Source organism: Danio rerio, chromosome 17 (assembly GCF_049306965.1).
Source record: "Danio rerio strain Tuebingen ecotype United States chromosome 17, GRCz12tu, whole genome shotgun sequence".
In the NCBI taxonomy this organism is placed as follows: Eukaryota; Metazoa; Chordata; class Actinopteri; order Cypriniformes; family Danionidae; genus Danio; species Danio rerio.
Window position 1 is genome coordinate 12388614 of NC_133192.1, and position 13806 is coordinate 12402419.

The window sequence follows — 13806 nt, forward strand, 5'->3', positions numbered from 1 at the left end:
ATAATTACCTTTTTAGAACCCAAATATTGTTTTATACTTTCATTTGTAAGAAAAAGAGAAGCATGGACATTCTTCGAAACATCTCTTTTTGTTTCTCACTGAAAAAAGATTGCCATACAAGATTGGAACGACTTGAGGATGTGTAAATATATTACACATGCACTCACACATATATACAATAACACATGGTCTAATTAACCATTATATCTATTGATAATGCACGAAAGATTCAAGAGTGTCTCAACGAATCATTGAATCAATAAATCTTTCAGTGCAAGGACATGAACTGTAACTGTTTAAGAGATGTGCGTGTGTGTGTGTGTGTGTGTCTGTATAAGTGTGTATAAGTGTGTAAGAGAGAGAAAATCAGCCATCAGTTTTCCAGGTCTTTGTCTCATGCACAGAAGCCTGGTCTCCATGGTAACAGAGAGCTGATCTGCTCATGTGAATGAGAACTACGTGTGCTGAGTACGCCAGACAGATACAGTTATATGCTGCTTTTCTATTGCATTGTCCTGCTAAAGCACCTGAATTAAACTTTAAAACATTTTTTTAACCATTAATTTATTGCTTTTTATTGCTTTTTTATTTATTCTTTTGACCACTTATAGCATCCTGAGGACTAATGCTTGATATACATGATTATGAAAATGTAGAAATGACTGTGACATTAAAATATTGTACCATTCAGAACAATTAAATAAAGATAGAAAGATACAAGGATGGATGGATTGAATGGATGGATGGATGGATAAAAGGATAGAATGACGGACAGACAGACGAATAGAACGACGGACGGACGGACGGACGGACGGACGGACGGACGGACGGACGGACAGACAGACAGACAGACAGACAGACAGACAGACAGACAGACAGACAGATAGATAGATAGATAGATAGATAGATAGATAGAAATGACTGTGACATTAAAATATTGTACCATTCAGAACAATTAAATAAAGATAGAAAGATACAAGGATGGATGGATTGAATGGATGGATGGATGGATAAAAGGATAGAATGACGGACAGACAGACGAATAGAACGACGGACGGACGGACGGACGGACGGACGGACGGACGGACGGACGGACGGACGGACGGACGGACGGACGGACGGACGGACGGACGGACGGACGGACGGACGGACGGACGGACGGACGGACGGACGGACGGACGGACGGACGGACGGACGGACGGACAGACAGACAGACAGACAGACAGACAGACAGACAGACAGACAGATAGATAGATAGATAGATAGATAGATAGATAGAAAGGATAGAACGACGGACAGATGGAGAGACAGACAGACAGACAGACAGACAGACAGACAGACAGACAGACAGACAGACAGACAGACAGACAGACAGACAGACAGACAGATAGATAGATAGATAGATAGATAGATAGATAGATAGATAGATAGATAGATAGATAGATAGATAGATAGATAGATGAAAGGATAGAACGACGGACAGACGGACAGACAGACAGACAGACAGACAGACAGACAGACAGACAGACAGACAGACAGACAGACAGACAGACAGATAGATAGATAGATAGATAGATAGATAGATAGATAGATAGATAGATAGATAGATAGATAGATAGATAAATAGATAGATAGATAGATGAAAGGATAGAACGACGGACAGACAGACAGACAGACAGATAGACAGATAGATAGATAGATAGATAGATAGATAGATAGATAGATAGATAGATAGATAGATAGATAGATAGATAGATAGATAGATAGATAGATAGATAGATGAAAGGATAGAATGACGGACAGACAGACAGACAGACAGACAGATAGACAGATAGACAGATAGATAGATAGATAGATAGATAGATAGATAGATAGATAGATAGATAGATAGATAGATAGATAGATAGATAGATAGATAGATAGATAGATAGATGAAAGGATAGAACGACGGACAGACAGACAGACAGACAGACAGATAGACAGATAGACAGATAGATAGATAGATAGATAGATAGATAGATAGATAGATAGATAGATAGATAGATAGATAGATAGATAGATAGATAGATAGATAGATAGATAGATACGTAGGTGTGAATGTGTAAATTATTCAGAGATGGACTGAATTAAACATGATAATAATTTAAATAAATGCTGTTCAAATCAGCCTAAAATATATATATATCATGGTTTCCATAGAAATGTAAGATGCTTCTGTCAAAAACACATCTAAGCAACCTATGCTAGCTCCATATATCTCACATCACTCTTTTCTGCTTGCATAATAAAACTGTCATGCTTAAATGAGTATTTTATATTGTATTTACTGATTTTCTTTTCGGTGGTTTAATCTACAATCAGTCAAAGCATCTTCTTTCCTGACTACTCTGTCCTAGTTTTCAGTGCGATAGTTATTTACTGTGCTATTACACTGAATCTATACGGTGCGTGTGGAGTGACTGCATCAGAGCTGCGGACTCAGACGAGACTGCAGTAAACGTGCTGCAGTGAGCCCCACAAACACAAGATTACTTACTATTCTGCTCACACGCATTTGCACAACCACTCGCGCATTTAAACAACGAAAAGAGCTGCGAGTGAAAGGAGCGGTTGGTTATTTTGCCACCGAATCGAAAAATAACAGAACAGTTCCTTTGTACAGTCCTTCTGTCTGTCATCATTTTTCTCACCCTCGTGTTGCTCCAAACCCGAATGACTTTCTTTCTTCTGCGGAAAATGAAAAAGGAAGAATTGAGGACACGAGGATTCAATTCTCTAAACTGACCCGATTCATTGAGGAATCAGAACTTTGACTCGGAAATCTGGTTAACAAAGCTGAGAGAAAGTCAGTAGTAATTGTGCAGAAATTATTTATTTTTATGATAATGTTATTGCGGTTTTTCAGGCTTTCACATGCCCATTAGGGTTGGATATCGTTTGTTTTGTTTTTTTTTCGATACCGATGCTGAATCGATACTTTTAAAACGATACCGGTGCCAAAACGGTGCCTGAACCAATACGGTAACACTTTATAATAACTACACACTATTAATCATTTGTTAAGCATTAGCAAATAGTGAATTCATTATCCGTTAAGCATTAACTCTACATTAATAAACGTTAGTAAGCAGTTTATAACTGCTGCTACAAATGCTCTATTCTTGACTTATAACCACATTTAAAATGTGCTTAATAATTGTATTTTCATACTTAGTAAATGATTTATTTTTCATTACTAAATTAAGTATCGCATTATTTACTAACCAGGAGTATTTAAGAGTAGTTGAGGGTTTTTAGGATCATTCAGAATAAGTTAGTAAATGATTAATAAACTATTGAAATTAACGTTTATATGTCTTATTATTCAGGCATATACTAATAGTCAACTAATATGTTAATAAATGCTTTATTAACTCAACTTCATGCAGTTTTGTGACCTAATCTAAAGTGAGGACTATTTATGATTTATAAATCCCTTATAAATGACAAATAAATGCTCAGAATCAAATGAACTATAATCTTTGCAATCTTTTCTAAAATGTAAAATTACTGTAAAGTTTAAACATTGCTGAATAACAGGAGTGTCAAAATACAACAAAACTGGATAAAACAACAATATAATAATTGAACAATTTAATAAAATGTAATGTTTAAACACTATAGTGATTTTATTTTAGATCAGGTTGCAAAGATTTTTTATTTGAAGTACAGTTTCATTTGTGTATCTTTAATTGAATAAGAATGAATAATGTCACTTTTTCCTGTTTAGAATTTAACTGAGCCTTTATTTGTCATTTATAAAGGATTTATAAAGCATGAACAGTCCTCACTTTAGATTAGGTCACAAAACTAGGTGAAGTTGAGTTAATAAAGCATTTATTAACACACATAGTAACCATTAATATATGCCTGAATAATAAGACATATAAACGTTAATTTCAATAGTTTATTAATCATTTACTAACTCATGCTGAATGATCCTAAAAACCCTCAACTACTCTTAAATACAACTGGTTAGTAAATAATGCGATACTTAATTTAGTAATGAAAAATAAATCATTTACTAAGTATGAAAATACAATTATTAAGCACATTTTAAATGTGGTTATAAGTCAAGAATAGAGCATTTGTAGCAGCAGTTATAAACTGCTTACTAACGTTTATTAATGTAGAGTTAATGCTTAACGGATAATGAATTCACTATTTGCTAATGCTTAACAAATGATTTATAGTGTGTAGTTATTATAAAGTGTTACCAAAAGATTTATTATAACAATATAATTTAATGTAGGTTATTGAATCAAAAAACAGAGTTAACTATACTGTGGTATTGTTGTGAAAATTAACTTTAACCCTTTATTCCCTGCAGCGAATCTCCATCTGTCAGTGATAGTCATCTTTGTGTCATGATCAGTTCCGTGATCCCCCCCACGCCCTGCTAATGTGTGAAGGGAAAGGCGGATTCACATTTTACCGAATCCGGGGCTACATATTTGGCGATGCACTGTATCGATGTCGAAGCGTTCAAGCAAAAGATCTGAACCCAACACTAATCTTTTTTTTTTTTTTTCTCGATTCTGAGTCGACCATTTTGTAAAGAATCAATAGTTTTAGACACAATTCACTTTAAGATTTAAACCTCAGCTGATGTTTTCCTTCACTTATAGCTGTGTTACACACTAAATGGAAGCTCATTTCAAAAATAATAGGGGCTCTTGAACTTGCAATGTTTACAGCATGCTTATTCACATTTTTCAAAGTTGTACAGGTTTAGAAGGATCTATGGGTGTGTAAAGGACGACAGAATTTCATTCTTTTTGGTGAACAATCCCTCCATGCTCGTATAGGTCTACAAAAGTCAATCTATCACAATATTTTCTCAATGAACAAGAGTGGGTTTTGTAACAGTAAGAGCCAGCGGTGACTGCAATGCACTCTAAATGTCAAGTCTCAGAGGACTGAAGTATCATATGCTTTAAGAACAAGCACCGTGAGACTTCTTAGTCATATTTCATTCTCTCTGTTTGACAGGCCTCAGGCTGGTGGGAGTGAAGAGAAGGATCTGTGGGTTTGTGACTGTCTGTCCTTGCCTGTGTGTGTGTGTACACTCTGGGGTCTGCCAGTCTGATGAGTCATGGGCATTAACTGGGCACAGACTGAGTGCTGAATGCAGCCATGCTGAGCTGGCAGACCAGAACAACTCTGCTGAGACGCATTAGGCAGAGGATCTGAGGGGAAGATGTATGATTTGCATTCACACGCACAGAAATACATGGACAGACATGCTAATTATGTTCTTCATATTATTTGTAAACCAGAGTATATTGAATAACTGTGGCAAGCTCGTTTGTAATGTATAGCCTTGAATGCATCAGTATGTTACAACAACAACTAGTACTGCTATGACGACGATAACTACTACTACTACTACTGCTACTAATACAAATAATATTAATACTACTAACAATAATAATGATAACATATGCATTAGAAAGAGGAACTAAGGGGAAGATGCATGATTTGCATTCGTACGCACAGAAAAACATGGACAGACATGCTAATTGTGTTCATAATGTTCATTGCAAACCAGAGTATACTGAAAAACTGTGGCAAACAGGTTTGTATTGCATCAATATGTTGCAACGACTACGACTTCTGCTATTTACAAATACGACTACTTATGACCAGGGTGTGAATTACAAGGGTTTGGAGGGGACTGATCCCCCCCCCTTAATTAACGTTTGATGCCCCCTGAGGGAAGTAAAAACAAGATGGGGGGTCAGTTCTTTAATACTGAGAAAGTTTTCACCCTGATCTGTATTTTAAATAATAAGGGTAATAATTAAAATAATAGATCATATAAATAAACATTTATATAGATTATAAGAGTCTGAAAGCGGCAGATCTTAAGCACCAATAGATATCGTGTTCACAAGACTTTGTTTTCTTGTAAAATAGGTGTTTGTGTCTATATTTAGCCTGAAAATAAAATCAAATTAGACATATAGTTTGTAGTTTAACATCTGAAATAGCGAATCAGAGAATACTGTAGGTCAGAATACACTAAATAAAATGCTAAGAACTTAAATATGTTTTATTAATAAACTGGATGTAATTAAAAATAAATACACAAATGACTGAAGCGTGTATTACACAAACTAACCAAAGCAGCTGTTTAATGGGGTGGTTCAGAATGTAATTTTAAGGCTTGGTTGTGGTTATATGATCGCAAAGCAATGTGTGCTCATGCTTTACTTGAAGGAAATTACATTATTTTTTCATAAATCTCACTTTGATTATATACAGCTACTCAGCTAACATGAGAACGACTGTCATATTTCCTAGTTCCTCTGAAAGGCCCGCCTTAAAGAGGCTCTGATTGGTCATCTATCATAATGTGCTTTGATTCGCGGATTCGCCTGTATAAGCATGCGCTTTTGTGCTGTGTAAACAGTCAGTCAACCTCATGCCCACTCTCTAAAATAACATCTGACAAGTGTCTGTAGCGAGTGAAAATGGGGTGCGGCTCCTTTAAGAGAGATCGCAATTGTTGGAGTGTTTGTATCTGTTTGTGAACTCCCTGTCTGTAGACGTGTGTAGCACGGGAAGCGCATGTGTATTTTTATTTTTCTCTGATGCTCAAATTAAGTTATTGCTCTGTAATATACAGTGATGCTGTCGACAGCAGAATAAACCACAAGATGTGGAATGCGACCTGTGTGAGCCTTTATTTATTTTTCTGCTGCTACACAAGTTAGGCAAGCTCTCCTGTATTTTTTAACTTAATGCTTTACACGCTGTCTTTAACATATATCTGGAATATGCATGTGTAAGTAATAAGAATCGTTCACATATTTTTTGCGAGTTCATTATCTGAGATGTAGAACGCAGGAAAAGCTGCCTATAGAGAGACACACACACGCTTTGTGTGTTTGTGTGTGTGTGTGTGTGTGTGTGTGTGTGTGTGTGTGTGTGCGTGTTTACAGCTGTTTGACTAATAAATATGAATTTGTAGCTAAATCGTTAGAGGTGCCAAACAGCATTTCCCGTTGTTTACATCTTTGCTACAACATACCGTTAAGGCTAGACCAGGGGTGGTGGCCAACCCTGTTCCTGGAGAGCCACCTTTCTGCAGATTTTAGTTGCTATCCATATCAAACACACCTGAACCAATTAATTAAGACCTGAAAACAACGTGATAATTACAAGCAGGTGTGTTTGATATGGGTTGCAACTGAAATCTGCAGAAAGGTGGCTCTCCAGGAACAGGGTTGGCCACCCCTGGGCTAGACACTGTACATGTTATGATCAATTTTAAGAGATAAAAACTCACAGGCTACAGCTTCTGCTTGTTGGAGCTGCTCCTTCTTTGAGGAGATTTTAACCGAATCCAGCACTGAACTGGGAGAGATTCTGGAAGCTGTGTTTTGTCAAATCAAGCTTGCTATGTATTTTATAATTCTCTGGAACATAATTAATATTGAACTGTAAGCACTTCTGTCCTTGTGTCGTGTCCTTTGGAGGCCCAAACACAGAAACAGAGAAGCTCTGTGGAAATAGCAGCGTTTGGACGCCATTCTAGCTCTCTCTGCTGTAACATAACAGCGTCTCCAGCCACGCCCCATAGCTGCGCAGTGTGTGTGCGTGGTAAAAGTACGTTTGTGATCTCACTGGCCCGGAAGTTATTCTTTTGTAGTCCCCAAAATTTGTTTATTGTAGGCTTTGCTAAGCTAACTCTGTAAAAACCAAGGTCTCCCTTTGCATTGAACTTTGAGCGTCTTGCATTCAGAGATGCTGTTTATGTTCACACATCTACATTACACATCACCCTGCTGAAAAATCCAGCTTAAACCAGCCTAGGCTGGTTGGCTGGTTTTAGCTGGTTGACCAGCCTGGTTTTAGATGGGTTTTGTCCATTTCCAGGCTGGTTTCCAGCCATTTCTAGCCTGGTCTTAGCTGGTCAGGCTGAAAAATAATCAGCTAAATCCAGCTAAAACCAGCTTGACCAGCCTGGTTTAAGCTGGACATAGCTGGTTTTGACTGGGCTCCCAGCTTGGCTAGGCTGGTCAAGCTGGTTTTAGCTGGTCATCTCCCAGCCTGACCAGCTAAGACCAGGCTGGAAATGGCTGGAAACCAGCCTGGAAATGGCCAAAACCCCTCTAAAACCAGCCTGGTCGACCAGCTAAAACCAGCCAACCAGCCTAGGCTGGTTTAAGCTGTTTTTTTCAGTAGTTGCAACTAAAGTTTAAAATATGATATTGTAGTGGACCACCCCTTTAAAGAATTTTTATTTTTATTATTTAAAAAAATTGTATATGATCCATTGGCTGACATACAAATTCAATTAAACATTGAGGTAGTTTATTGTGAAGACCCACGTCAAAGAGGAAATGATCGCAATATTTAAAACATTCAAAAAAATGTTGCGTTTCCTCTAAATTCGATGAGATTGTGACTAATTGCATGCTTGACCTCAGCGCAAAGTCAAAAGAAGAAATGCATGCACAATTAGCAAAACAGATCCTAGCGTAGCTGTAGAAGACGTGCATCTAAAGCTTATTTCCAGAGAGCTGTAATGATTACTGTGACGGTAACAGCGGCAGACAGACCACAGAGAGGCTTTGTCCTCCCAGACGCTTGCTCACAATCTGCTAACAAACCCAGCGAAAACCAACGGAGCTGCATCTGTTTCCTAGCAACCAGATGTGAATGGCTGAGGTCGGGAATGGAGGAGTAAGAGCAGAAAACGCTGGCGGCAACATTATACATTCAGCTGCATACACACACACATGCACACCCACACACCTCATCCATCTTCATCCGCTTGGGCAGGTTCGGAGAGCACGAGCGCACACACATGCACGGCTTGGCAAAAATCAATGGCAGTGTGAGGAGAAATGCAAACCTGGAACAGAACTAGCCCTTATAGCGGTGCAGCGTGCTGGAGGACAGCCAACATCTAATGGCATGATATCCATCCATTCTCAGAACGAAGAACAGAGCTGAGACCAGCTGGTGTATGAATGCATAAACACACACACACAGACACAAGCACATTTATACTAGGGATGCACCGATATGGGATTTTTGACAGATACTGATAATTCTAAAGACCAAAAGTCAATATATTGGCTGATATATCTAAAATAAAATAAAAAAAAATAATTTAAAAAACTAATTAAATTAAATTAAATTAAATATAACATATTTATTTTTTTCCATATTTATATATATATATATATATATATATATATATATATATATATATATATATATATATATACACACACACACACAAACACACACACACACACACACATATATATATATATATATATATATATATATATATACACACACACACACACAAATACACACACACACACACACACATATATATATATATATATATATATAAATATGTGTGTGTGTGTGTGTGTGTGTGTGTGTGTGTGTGTGTGTGTGTGTGTGTGTGTATATATATATATATATATATATATACACATACATACATACACAAACACACATATACACACACAAACATATATATATATATATATATATATATATATATATATATATATATATATATATATATATATATATATATATATATATATATATATATATAGACGCAAGCATGTGAGTTGGTTTACACAGCGGAAATAATTTATTGATTAAAAAAAGATATTGGCATCATTTTGTTATTGGACTGATAACATTAACCAGCCGATATCTCTAAGGCCACCGATATATCGTGCATCCCTAATTGTAAATGCTGAAGGATGTTCTATGTTAATGATCAGTATGAAAGCAGAGACGAGTGACTGAGAAGGCATATGAAAAAGTGCTGCTGAAGACAACACATTTTTAGTGGTTTTTATAGGTCTTACATGGTTTGAAAGTGGAGGAAGGATGCTTTCGGCTGGAATCACTGGTGTGGGAGAAGCCTGCCTGCTGCTGCACAAAGCACTCTCGATGTTCACACCAGGCTGGACCTGTAAACAAAAGATAAACTCATTTTAATAAAAACAATTTGTGTAACAAAAGCCGTCAATTTGCAGTAAGAAACTGAAATTGACTGGTGAGTGATGCAAAGCCACATTTTTATGATCAGTGAATTATGGATGTAAATGTGCATAGTGACAAAATCAGAAATATCTTGCAGACACAGAGCTCTATTTAAACCATCTAGGTGCAAAAGCATTAAGGGTGTATCCCAATCTGCTATTTTAAGGATGGAAAAATACACCCTGGCGCATGGTCTAACAGGGTTGTGCTGATTCTCTTAATGTAGTTGTTCTCAACCGGTGGGGGGCACAGACACTGGGGCCCCAACTGCAATGTACCAGCTTCGGCAAAAGATTGAGAACCCCTGTCTTGATGAGTTATGGGTGTGTTTTGAGAATAAACCAATCAGCGTCTCATCTCTCATTCCCTTTAAAGGCTGATTTATACTTCTGCGTCAAGCGCACGCATATGGTACGGTGCGGCCTATGCGTGGACGCATAGCCCTCGCCGTAGCCGTCGGCGTTGCTGACGCCCACCTCTCAAAAAATGTGACTACACGTCGCAACGACGCGTAGCACAAGCTATGTGTTGTTGACGAGTGTGGGCGGGAATGAAAGCCGCGCGAACCCGATGGAGCAAATCTTTACAAGTGTGGAGTCCCGTGACGAAGCTCCAGATGGAAGGTTTTGTTTTGTGTTTACTTCATGGTTAAAGTTGTTGCACGTCCACCAGTTCCTGCCTCAAAATGAGCGAGTCTAAACCACTTTTACATTAAGGAAGTGTTCAGAAATAACAAAAACACCAGCGAAGAAACTCGACACATAGGAACTTAACCACTCCACTGCCAGCTAGCGTTTTGACGAATAACCCAGGCTTAAGAGTTAGTTGCCTCATGGCTCACTTACTATTTCCATGGCAGACTTTATAAGTGGAAAAACTAAACGCTTCGCTAGCGAGAAAACAGTTAGACAGACCATTTACAGCGCAAGGATTAAAAAAAAAAAAAAGCCTCCTCCAATCTTCCTTTACTTTCTCTTTCTCTTTCTCTCTTTTGTGGATAAGGATTACCATTTACAGCGCAAGGATTAAAAAAAAAAAAGCCTCCTCCAATCTTCCTTTACTTTCTCTTTCTCTTTCTCTCTTTTGTGGATAAGGATTACGGCGCCCATAATCCGTATTCTAGTTTTCAGTTTTACAAGGTGCAATTTTATATTATTAAAATGTAAAAAAAAATGGTGCTGCTTAATATTTTTGGGGAATATAAATATAAAATATAAATAAATGATATATTTCTATATATGTAGTTGGTGTCTGCATCAAATAATACTCACAAGGGTGATTCTATATACAAAGAAAACCTAAATGCGAGAAAAGTGTTTACTTCAATGCTTTAAACATATCTCTAGGTTTTGTGAGAATACAATGTCATTTACAGGTGAAATAATGTTTCAGCATGACAGATATACTTACATAAATACAAAAAAGAATAAGTGATCATACTAAATTATTATACATTTTATACTACTAAAAAACTTATTAAACACATAGATATAACTTGATGGTCTGAAAGATAGTAATATAAAAATATATAATTAAATAATATTAGAGAGCTACACTCTGTTCTTTTAAAGTTATCAAACTATTTTTGCTCTAAACACATCTGACAATGTTTTACAAACATATACATCCAGCTGAAGTCAGAATTATTAGCCCCGCTGTTTATTTTCAATGCATTTCTAAACCTAATAGTTTTAATAACTCATTTCTAATAACTGATTTATTTGATCTTTGCCATGATGACAGTACATAATATTTGACTAGATATTTTTCAAGACACTTCTATACAGTTTAAAGTGACATTTAAAGGCTTAACTAGGTTAATTAGGTTAACTAGGTAGGTTAGGGTAATCACGCAAGTTATTGTATAATGATGGTTTGTTCTGTAGACTATCGAAATAAATATATCTTAAAGGGGCTAATAATTTTGACCTTAAAATGACTTCAAAAAATTTTAAAAACTGCTTTTAATCTAGCCAAAATAATCAAATAAGACTTTCTCCAGAAGAAAAAATACTATCAAACATACTGTGCATATTTCCTTGCTCTTTTTTTTTTTTTTTTTTTTTTACACCTTACATAATTTGGAAAATATTTTAAAAAGAAAATAAAAATCAAAAGGGAATAATTCTGACTTCATCTGTCCACAATTGTTACACTGAAGATAATTTTAGTACATCTCTTCTCATTTATATTAACTGGTTAACAACACAGCATTAACAATTGTGTCTAAATAACTATCAAATTTAATATACACTTACTAAATAATACTGGTTTCACTGTCAAAGCAACAAAAATCCCCCTAGTTACACTTGTCACCTGTATTTGGAGCTGTGGGGTCCGTTTCTTTGGTGCTGACTGAACCTCCAGCAAGATGGCGTTGGGTTTTCGAATAGCAGTAGTAGGTTTGGATTCGACAACTGTGATAGGTGGGAAGGAGGTTGTTACGATTGCTGGTTTGTCAGTGATGATGACCCGTGAAGGCACTGGGGGCTGGCAATCTACTCTGGGCTTACCTACAGGAACACAGAGAGAAGTACTAAATGATTTGGGACTAGAACCAAAAGGTTAAAAACACTAGAACAACACACTGCACTGTCAATTGCTTTTCAGAAAGTAATGACATGTGAAATGGAATCGCTTGAAGCGCAAGTAGCTTTGAATTAAATTGCCTACTGAAAGGTGACTTATACAAACAAAACAAGAAGAACAAAAGTTATTGCATTTCAGGCATTGGAGGGCTGTTGTCACTATATGAAAATTTCAGTTTTTATATATAAAAACAGCATTTGGGGGGGGTAGGGTTTTGGTAAGGGGTTGACTGGGAGAAATCAGACTATAGTGATTTGGATATGTTTGTAAAAGCTCCGCCATGCATTGCATCATCTTGACAGACATTACAGCCTGATATTATATTATAAAATGGCTTTATTGGTGTAATATTGAACATTATACAAGTGTTCCATTTTATTTCCACTAGGAAAAAAACAGAGGCTCTCGGGAGTACATGCAAACTTTTCATTATCCTATCAAATTTTTGCATTCAATGCATTTTTGCTGCATTTAAATTATTTTTTTTTCAAATATTTATAATGTATTGAAACTAGTTACTAGAATGTCAAACACAGTTTATTACGGTAGCCACTCACAAAACTTTGAAGCGTGTACTTACAGTTGAAACCAGAAGTTTACATACACCCTAATAAAAGAAACAAGCAATTTTTTATTTCTTTTTTTTTTTTTATGTTTGATGGTAAATCATACTAAACAATTACTATTGTAGGTCCGTGAGGATTACCCAAATGATTTACATTTGCTAAATGCCAGAATAATGAGAGAATTTTTTTTTTTTGATAATTTTGTATTAATTTCTAGATAGTCAAAAGTTTACATGCATTTCCTTGCTATTTTAAATTTTTTTAGCTTTTTTTTTTAGTCAGATTTGTTGGCTGTCTTGCTCGCACAGGCTTTTTCAACTCTGCCCACAATTTTCTATAGGATTGAAGTCAGGGCTTTGTGATGGCCACTCTAAAACATTCACTCTGCTGTCCTTAAAGCACATTTTAACTAATTTGGCAGTATGCTTAGGGTCATGGTCTGTTTGGAAGACCCATTTGTGGCCAGGTTTTAATTTCCTGGCTGATGTCTTGAGATGTTGCTTCAGTATTTCTACGTAATGTTCTTTCTTCATGATGCCATCTATGCTGTGAAGTGGACCAGTCCCTCCTGCAGCAAAAC

The 13806-nt window shown here is 36.5% G+C and overlaps 1 protein-coding gene across 3 annotated transcripts in view; it reads right to left on the reverse strand.

The window, feature by feature from the left end:
- Positions 1 to 13806, reverse strand: part of si:ch211-185a18.2 — a 297445-nt gene that overhangs the window by 120133 nt on the left and 163506 nt on the right. For all 3 annotated transcript variants that reach the window (XM_073926901.1, XM_073926902.1, NM_001258228.1), the window contains 2 exon segments: positions 12388 to 12584; positions 9894 to 9998 (listed from right to left, as the gene is read on the reverse strand). In XM_073926901.1, coding sequence (XP_073783002.1) covers positions 9894 to 9998; positions 12388 to 12584 — 302 coding nt within the window.